This window comes from Nelumbo lutea, chromosome 1 (genome assembly GCF_056320005.1).
Source record: "Nelumbo lutea isolate HS-2025 chromosome 1, American lotus-T2T, whole genome shotgun sequence".
Classification (NCBI taxonomy): Eukaryota; Viridiplantae; Streptophyta; class Magnoliopsida; order Proteales; family Nelumbonaceae; genus Nelumbo; species Nelumbo lutea.
Window position 1 is genome coordinate 131,504,573 of NC_142684.1, and position 10,226 is coordinate 131,514,798.

Genomic DNA, 10,226 nt, shown 5'->3' on the forward strand with positions numbered 1-10,226 from the left:
ATAGCAAGCAAAGGAAAGAAGATTGTTAAAAAAAATTACCATTAGAATAGCTTGTTAGAGTTTACCACTGAGCAACAGAGTAGCTTGTTCATTGTAGTCCTTAACATCCTCAGGAAGGAGGATGCCCTTACTCATCTTGAGCACCACATGGGGGCCAATGCTTCAGTGTACAATAGTCCTTGACCACTCTGGAGCCAATCAAGGTAGCAGCGCACCGGTAGCATGCGGGATCTCCTCGACCACATTGCACTAGAGCTCGGTCCAACCTCTTTGGTGCTAGGGGGATCAGTCTACATTAGCTCGGTCACCTCTTGCTCATCGAGGTTGACCACGGGTGTGGATTGCTAATCCTCAGGCACAATTGAGACAATCTAAGATGAGTCTATGGCCTTCCTCTTTCTCGATCTCTTCTTGGCTCGATTCAAGGCCCCCAAGGTGTTGACGCCTTCCATTTCTCTTGTACACACACAAATAGCTCATAAGATCAAATAATAAGCACAACCAAAGAAAATACTTAAGTGTCGATGGACAACCTACCCTGAGGACTCAACCCAGCTCGGATTAGTGCTTCCTCGACGAAGTAGTCCCCGACCTGTGCTTTCCTCTCAATCAGGCCCTTCACTCATTCTTGTAGGGCCTCACTCAAGGTGGCCTCCCCAGGATCTAGACATGGCAATTGGGTTAAACATTTAACAATTCAAAAAGTAAACAATAAAGAGTAAAGAGTGAATAGTAAAAATTAAAGAGTGGAAACTTCTAACAATGCATAAATAATCTCAATTAGACCTAACAATCGGGTCACCAGGTTGACCCATGACCCAACCCATTGGGTCGGATTCATGGATTGGGTTAACTTTTTGCCATGTCTATTAAAAAATACAAACCTTGTTTTTGTCGTGCTACCATGGCATTTGGCCACCGACGGGAAGCATAAAATCATACTTGTCTGGGATCCTATACCGATGTAAGCTCCGGGAAGCTCATGGCCAAATCAAAGAGTTAGAGTTGCCACCCATTTTTTAGAGGAAATGGGCCCTCAATTTCATATTTGAAAACTCGATTTAAGTCTTTGATAGTGACTTCGTCCTTAACCAAGGAAAGTGGTTAACTAAGAGATTTTGGGTTCGAAGGATTGGAAGAAGGTGTTAGGCACCCCTCTCTCCAAGCTGTTGTAGCAACCCAAAATGGGAGAAGTTCAGGCTCAAATTCCGGAAAAACACAAATTAACAGGATTGCTCAAAGCTCTTGAAATCCGGGAAAAATGTTTCCAACTTCGCCCATAATTGATTTGAGGTGATATTATCAGGTCTTAGCTGGTTTCCCTAAGACTCTCACCTCTCTTCCTCTTTTTCTCAATCTGGAGTAAGTTGGGGATGCAAGTTTCCTAGGATTTTAGGACTTTAAGCAATCTGAAATTAAACTGAAAGCAGAAAGAGTGGAATGAGAGTCCTACCTCTCGTGTACGACCATGAAAGAAACTTTTCCAGCAACTAAAAGGACTTGAAATGAAACTTGAGAAAGGCGGTAGCTGGGATGAACCTTCCTGGTGTTAAGTTGGAAAACAGGGGATGAGGCTTGAGCTTGGTTTCAAAGATTTCAAGATTTCAAGCAAGATTGGTGTATTACAGAAGTTGGAAAAACTACTCTCCCCCTCTCTCTTTCTTTCTCTAGGGACCTCTCTCAGGTTTCCTCCCTTTAGTCCCCCCTCCTTGAGCTCGAATTAGATTAGTATTTATAAAGAATGGGAGGGGGTCAAGTCTGAATTCGCTCAACTACAGTGCCTGGGATTCAATAGAGATTTTTCCCACAAATAAGTAAAGATTCTTTAAAGAAATAGGTGCCTAGTCAAGCTTTCCTATTTGTTGAAATGTTTTCTTTTATTTGGGGGTGGCTTTCATAGGTTTTGTGTGGCCAATGGGAGCTAAGGGCATGTTTGTCATGACAGTCTCGTATTTGGGGCTATCAGTGACAGAAAAATATAAATTTGATGAGCTTTTAAATGTTATTTTGTCTTTCTTGGTCTCAAGTAGGGTTTATTTGGTATTTTGAGGTTTTTAATCCTATTAGGCTCTATTTCATTGGTCCATGTGTTCTAATGGGTTAAGAATGGGTCTGACATCAGCCATCACCCTTTTAAGGCTTCAGGTTGGGCCAGATGACGTGGTAATTTAATATGGTGTATCAAAATGGTATCTTTCTATTTTAATGGTCAAACGAATGAATTAAGATGTGAAATTTGGCATATTGGGGTTTTTTTGGGTCCCTGAGCATAGTGGTGATACCCGATTGGTCAAATAGGGTCGGGATGATTGAGATCTATGGCTGACAAGTTTGGCTCAATGATATTTGCTGAAATGAAATCTTTGTTTGACGAAGGATGAAACATGAAAATTTTGGGATGCAATTTGGTGGGTTGGCACTTTTGCACGTCTTGAATCTAATGGAATTTATGGATCTTTGATCAGAGGTGTAGATTGATTGTTTTAGTTCAGATCATGGTCTTAGCTTATGGTTTTCTACTCAACGAAAGGGTCCAAAATAGAATCTTACATTTTCAACATTAAAACGGAGGTGTTTGGTCATGAAATTTGATGTGTTAGGGTTTTTTGGGTCTCCGAATACAATGGTAAGGTTTGATTGGTCATATAAGGTTGGGATGACAGATGGTATGCTCTAATTAATGAGATTTGCTAAAATAGGATCTAGGCTTAATGATGAGTCAAATGAGGAGATTTTGAACTACCATTTTGTAAGTAGGTATGGATTAGGGCATGGAGTCAAGTGGATAGTTCTGATATGAGAAAGATATGGTTGATCTTGGTAATCATTCAGAGCCATCAAAATGGGATATTAACATTTTTGCAGTTAATCATCATAGATTTGTGGTAGGATTCACTATTTGATTGCTTCCTAGTGATCTTGAGGTGATGGGTGTGTTAGATTTGATTTTGAGAAGTTGGAGTTTGAATGTTGTATAGATCGGGGCTGTTAGAAAGGGGTTGACATGATGAACAATGGATCTTTAGAGTTTAGTCATGAAAACTGATGTACAACTAAGTTATAGTTTTCCAAGTCTAGGGATGGTATCTGATTGGACATTAATGTTGACATCGATGTTGTTATTTGTCTTGTGGATTGCATCAAAAGTGAGGTATTTCAGGTTTTAGAGACTGTCAAGTTAATCTGGTTGTGTTTCTAAGTTTTTGGGGTTTAAGAGGGGGTACAAAAGAACATGGGTAAATGCACTTACCCAGGTAAGTTGCATTGTTACAAACGAACAAGGCCTTAAACTCACTACCAGACATTGAAATGAAAAAAATGGAAACTTATCGAGAACTCTTAAGAACAACCAACCTCGCAAGGTTTTATCGACCAAACTGAGATGACTGAGCTTCTCGCTACACAGCTCTCACTCAAAGACAAAGGAAACGGACTCCCAAGGTTGACTATTTATTGTCAGAGGGTCTGACCTGTCAACGGCTATGATCAACTTGATCTAACGATTTAGATCGATGCATTGTTTCAAATTCCAAGAAATCGAATGCAACTAAATGTCTTTTTGGTGTTCACTATAATATAATGTGAAGTTGTGTTCGCACATGTCCACACACGATTGATCAGAAATACCTGTTCGAAAAATCCTATCCAAGCTCAGTCAACGACCCGAAGAAGACAATACGTGAATATATGGAAATACACTACCTCGACCTGCTCCCTTCGCCTGAGCTCTCCACCTCGAACTCAGGAGTGGGGGGCAATTAATGATGGGAAAAATTGGCACACCAGTCATCAAATGCCAAGTGGATATCTAATGCCACTTTGGCTACCTCAGGACCTAAAGGAACAACAAGTCGGGATTCACTCGCCAATAGGACGGATTCGTTCTTTTCAAAAGACCTCAAGCAGAATTGAAGATAGTCCAGCAAAGGCCGACCAAGACTTCAGTTCTCACCTCGAGGCACTCATATAGTCCAAACACCTTATCAGTTCTCCAACTTCATAAAGCTTACCTACTTTACAAACCCTTTAATGCCTTTGAGATCAATACCAATGCTAGAGCACCGACTTGTTGTGGAAAAGAATTAGAGCCAAGAGCTGAGCAAGAACAAAATTGAAGGACCGTTTAAATTCAATGATATTATAGGTAGTAACCATTTAGATCTAATGGGGGTAGAACCGACCCCCGAGGTAATTGGACACACGGCGACTACTAGGACATCCATATCTTGACCTATGACCTTTACCTCGAAGGGTTTAAACGACCTTAGGGCAATGGGGTCCACCTCAAATGGTTATAGGTCACCTCACTCCACTTATAGGCATGAGGGAGCACTCCTTGCTGAGATGAGTTGTGCCTAAAGAGACACTCCCAAGATTCACCACTTATACATGATGTGACTATCTAGGTCTGACATTGTCATCAACACATGTGGTTGTCCCATCATTCAATGGACCCTGGGCCTTCTCTACACATCAACAACGTGGCAGGCAAGTCACCTTAATGTGTTCCACCCTAGCTCCAGGTGTCTTGGCTAAAATCCCGGGTGGCCTAACCGAATTCCAGGTGTTCGGACTAGGCTCTAGGTGTCTTGCAGAACCTAAAGGTGTCTCACATCACTCTGACATGTGTTCATATGGCATGTATCCAAAACCTATATAAAGGGTAGATTAGTATTCATTTCACACTTTATGCTTCATTAAATTTTCACCTAACAAACTCCGAATAGCTCGACTTACTAGCTTAACCATCGGAGACCAAAGCCTGAGATATCACCCCAGGCCCTCTGACCTTGCTTTCCCTTGCAAGAAAACTCCAAGCTACTCCAAGGTCATCACCAACTTTTGACCTCATCAAGATCTAAGTATGTAACTCGATCTTCTTGTTCCAATGAGAACTCAAGAACATTGAAATATATCGGCAGCAAAAATTTCTTCAACGATTACCTAAAAGAGTGATTGTCTCTCTTTCGTCAAATCCCCTTGTTGTGAAGGTCGTAAAGATTTGGGCGAATTTGTTATGAGGTGAAGGAAGTTCGGAGGCAAGCATCTGACGGAAAGATAATATGTTATCTCTCCTTCCCATACACAGTGGATAAAAGGACCAAAAAGTTAGATGATAAAACAATAAAGAGAAAGAGAAAGACTAGAGCAATGCCATCTATTGCAGCCAAAACGAGAATATCTATGCAAGACATTGTTGTCGGGCATTCTTCTTCAAGCTTGGACTTGTTGATGTTAATGAGATCAAAACCCTCCGATGTTTCATTGGGAGAGAAAATGGTAATTTGAGCATTTAGTAGGATGAAAATCCCTTTTTAAGTTAACTGGTGAAATGCTAACAAAGGGGTCTTTGTCTAATAGCTAAAGTTCAAGGGAGTTTTTATTGCAAATTAAAGTATAAGGGGTCTTTATCATTGACCAATAATATGGGGGTCTTTGTAAAATGATTAAAAATTATTTTGATAAAATATATTAGGGTAAATTACAAAGACCACCCCGTACTATGGGATCTATGACAAAGACCCCCCCCCCCCGTATTATGACCGTGAGACAATTGAGAGAAAAACACTGTTCATCTTCCCCGACCTCACCATACATGAGCAACAGTGCTACCTCATATTCCTTCACATTTCTTTCTCTCCCTCTCCCCCCCCCCCCCGATTTCTCTTCTTCCCCCTCCCCTTTCTCTTCTCTTTCATTAATGCCCAGGCTACTTTCAAGACAGCAACCCAATTCCAGGACCATGAGCAAGAAGGCGATTCTCCTGCAACTAAAGTTGAGGTAGTGGTCTACTATCACCAACCGTTTCTCAGCAGCAAAGTCGACGCTTAGGGCTGGGGTAGTGAGGATGTATGGATTTGCAGCGATCAAAAGCGTTGCGGTCCACAGTGACGACCACCAAATGGGTCAACAGGCATTTTGTCCCTTCGCCAAGCCGGAAGCTCTGGAGGAAAAGGTCGATGACAGAGCCAGGACCCGCCCATGTTTCATTCAAGGTCATCAATATGACTGTCCTGTCTACCATGGACGCGCTTCTTAACACACTGAGAATCTCTTTATATTCTCGGTTCTATACGTAACATGGAGCATATGCTTAGAACCGTCACGAGTAAGAATTACTTTGTGGTGGAGCCAACAGCTGTAAGGTTGTTGGCTCAAGATCCTTGAAATCAATACAAGCATTGAGATTGTATGAGAAAACAATGAAATCTAGAGAGAGAGATGGTTCCCTCACGGTATGGTTTAATGCAATAGAATCATGAAAAAGGCATAGACGAGAAGAGGAAGAGAGAGTAAACACTCCAAGCAACCAAACAAAGAAAATGATAGAAAGCTTAATATGGGGAGAGCTTACAGATGGATTAGTCGAAACCCAAGATTTGGCTCTTCTAAGGGTGTTTGCAGAAACATAGAAAAACAAGAACGCAACCAAACGAATAGCAAAAATAGTAGGGAAAGATGATGCCTGAAGCTCTTTGCCACCAGACTCGAATTCTCTCCTAATTTTTCTAAGCTTTTCTTTAGTTAAAGAAAAGGGAAGGGGGTGCAATTCAGATTTTTGAGGGGATTGCAGTCCAAAAATCCCTTATTATTTTTACTCTTTTTTTTTTATGCTTCACAGTTTTAAGTCTGACGTACGGATGCCGTATTAATTGGGGGGTGGACAAAATCGTTGGATTCAGCAGATTCTCCGAAGATTTCGTCCTCTCCTTGTGTTCTTTCCCTTTATGCATGGATTTTGGTGATTTATTCCCTGAAATAAATAACAGTTTAATACAGATACATTTAGAAAGGGGAAGGGGAGGAAGAGAGAAAAACTAGAAGAAGAAAGGGGAAGGGGAAGAAGATAAATTAGGGGAGAGAGAAAGAGAGAAAAATATGAAGGAATCTAAGGTAGAAGGGATTATCACCACTACTGTTCATGTATCCTGAGGTCAGAGAAGATGAACAGTGTTTTTTCATCCAATTGTCTTTATTACAAGGGTAGTATGGGAATTAAAAAATATTGCAACAGTGGATTTCAATAAAAAGATAACTGTAGGGGGCTTTATCTCACGGTCATAATACAAGAGATGTCACAAGGGTCTGTAATTTAGTAGATTGGGGCGGATTCATATTCGGATCTAACTGAACCGAGTCCGAATTTGTATAAATAGATATCATTTGCAGTCCCATTCGCTCGGAGCCATGCTCCAGATCCGATCAGAACCCGACGGATAAGATTTGATTGAAGTCCGACTATTGATGTTATCGAATATGGATCTAGGTGAATTTGATCCGATCGGATCCGTATGCATCCTATTACCGTATTACTGTTCTCGTGTGTGCGTGGGCGAGCGTGTGGGGAAGGGGCGATTTTGGTTTTGGTTGCGTTCGGTCTCTTTTCGACGCGCCTCCCGTAAAGCCGTAATCCTTCCGGCTTTTCCTCTGCAGAACGCAGTCAGCACTCAGCACTAAGCACCCTGCACAACACAAGTTGGAGTGGGTGAAAGAGGGAGGAAGAATGAGGACCATAGTTCAGCGAGTCGCTTCTGCGAGCGTCGAGGTTAGCTTTTCTAACAAAGCCCCCTTTTTTTCTTTTCTCTGTCCATCCTTCTTCAGTGGTGCAAGATAGCTAATTGTAGGTGGAAGGGAGCACAGTGTCAGAGATTGGACCAGGTCTCCTCGTTCTCGTCGGCGTTCACGAATCCGATGCTGATACCGATGCTGATTACATGTAACTGTTTTTCTTTAATTCTTATTCGCTTTATTCCTAAAAAGAATTAAATCAAGTGGATTAAGAAAAACTGACTCTTCACTCTGCAGATGCCGGAAGGTATTGAACATGAGATTGTTTCCAAATGACAAGACTGGAAAAGCTTGGAATCAGAACGTAAGCACTTCTCAACCCCATTAATTTTCAGTTAAGAATATTTATGGGGTGGTATTGATAAGTAATCTTGGACAGTTATTACAGTTTATGTCGGTCCTTTATATTTGAGAACCCCTATAGCAAATAGCCTAAGCCCTCTAAAATTCTAAATTTCATGCAATTCACAGGTTATGCAGAGGAATTACGGAGTTCTATTGGGTACTTTAAATTAACACCAGATCTTTCTGTAAAGAATCTTCCTTATTTGCTGGTTGTTGCTGTTATTGTTATTTCCTTGTTTTCTTTTTTTTTTGTATCGACTATGTAAATTGCTAATATTGTTTCTTTTGTTTTTCAGTGAGTCAATTTACATTGTATGGAATTCTGAAGGGTAATAAGCCAGATTTCCATGTGGCAATGCCGCCTGAAAGAGCAAAACCTTTCTATGCTTCTCTTGTTGAAAGGTTCCGAAAAGCCTACAATCCAGAGCTGGTAAAGGGTAGGCATACCATCATCTTTTTTTCCCTTTCAAGGTTCTCTTCTGTGTATCTTTGGTTACTTGGGTGCTTAGTCTATTGATATTATTTTCATGGTAAAGAATGGCAACATTTTTTTTTCACTACAGAGTTTTATTAAGCTAGAGAGCTAAACGATAGTTACTTATTTTAAATGTGTGAAACTTAGTTGTTCCCATATTCATTTTCCCAATGATAAATTCTTTGTTCTTCCTTCTAATCTTGTTTTTCCTTTTTCTACCCATTCCCTGAACAATCCAAAAGCATACCAATGGTGATTCTTGCAAATGTGCATTGCGTGTTTTTGTTTTCTTGCTAAACCATCTTCAGTATATAGGTTCAGAATTTCTGGATCGACCCTTTTCCCATTTGTTTACCAGCTACTTTCTTACTCCAAAAAAAAGTACTCATTCACAATATGCATATAAAAAATTCATCTTTTTAGAATCTTGTTTTTTTTTGAAGATCCAGAAGTCTATATACACTAAATAGAGCTCAAATGATCACTTGATTACTTTTTAGAGACCATCCATCAAAAAACCCCAAGTGCTCCATAACTTGGATAAACAGTATCCAGTAGGCTTCTGTGAAGTTAAATATCCTTGAACCATTTAGAGTTTAATTTGCCGATAAAAAAATCATCCAGAGTTTAATACCTTAACTGGACAGGGAAGAAAACAGCTACAAAAGAAAAAAAAGGAGTATGGAAAAAGTTTTACAAAACCTTTCTCTGTTCATACAGCTCTGGATTTAACAAATCTATGAATTATGTGTAGCCTCACTATATGACTGCATACGTCACTGCCCCTTGGATAAATTATTTGCCTATTCTTAATGTAGCTGAATATCCGATGTTCTTCAATAGAGCTTGTGTCTTATGTATCTACTGCTCCATTAGCCTTCCCACACAAATTTTCTGAAATTATCTCCATCTGCTATACAATGGGTTTATGTTGTAGGACATGTTAGTATATCCCATGCCATCAATTGTTATATTGTTCTTAAAAATTGTTATTTCTAACCATATCCCACTAATCTGTTTTCTTGCAGACGGTGTATTCGGGGCAATGATGAAGGTAAGCCTGCCCTGCCAGTAAACTGAAAGAAACTTTCAACAAGTATTCTGACTTGAAATTGTTATGAACTTTTGAAGGTAAATTTGATTAATGATGGGCCTGTAACAATGCAACTTGATTCTTCACAGTCTTCCAAGTGAGTATACCAATGAAGTAGGAGATTGCATCCGTTGATTCCTCAATTTTATTTGTAGAGATCAGCATTTTAAGGTTCCTTAGCTTTATTTAACAATGAGAATATTAAATGGGTTCAGGAACAAAAACGATACTGAAAGAGAAACATAATCAGTCATCAGCTTGATATAAATCCAGATTCAGACCTAAAGTCAAAATTCCTTGTCTGAAGAGCAAATTCTGTGCAGCACAATCAGATATGAAAATTTTATTGGCATTGCCTATCTTATGTCTAAATATGAATTGACAAACAGATTGCATTTAGCAATTTGATTTTGGGATGCAAATTGGACAGTTATTTCAGATTTCCAAGTTTGGATCAGTTCATTAATGAAAAATTTTCCTTCGATCTCTTACCTTCATATTTTTTCGAGCCTTTTCTTGTAATTGTATTTCTTGTCTAGCATTGATTATTTCCTGTTATTTATAATCGGAAGTGATACTCAAAGTCACTGTACAATTTAGTTTTGGAAGTATTTGGTGGATATGTTAGAGGCATTGGCGGTTTGGATTAAGTACTATTTTTATAGAAAAGATCATAACAGACACCACAGAAACAGACACAGAACAAGACCGATATTGAATCCAGTCAATGCACCTAAAGAAACA

The 10,226-nt window shown here is 39.7% G+C and overlaps 1 protein-coding gene across 1 annotated transcript; it reads left to right on the forward strand.

The window, feature by feature from the left end:
* The first annotated feature begins 7,331 nt into the window (after positions 1–7,331).
* Positions 7,332–9,979, forward strand: LOC148877603 (D-Tyr-tRNA(Tyr) deacylase family protein). The gene is made up of 8 exons (XM_088942210.1): positions 7,332–7,546; positions 7,626–7,717; positions 7,807–7,873; positions 8,041–8,071; positions 8,211–8,351; positions 9,418–9,443; positions 9,521–9,579; positions 9,698–9,979. The coding sequence occupies exons 1-8, from the start codon at positions 7,505–7,507 to the stop codon at positions 9,726–9,728; spliced, it is 489 nt and encodes a 162-aa protein (XP_088798336.1). The 5' UTR covers positions 7,332–7,504; the 3' UTR covers positions 9,729–9,979.
* The last annotated feature ends 247 nt before the right edge of the window (positions 9,980–10,226 follow it).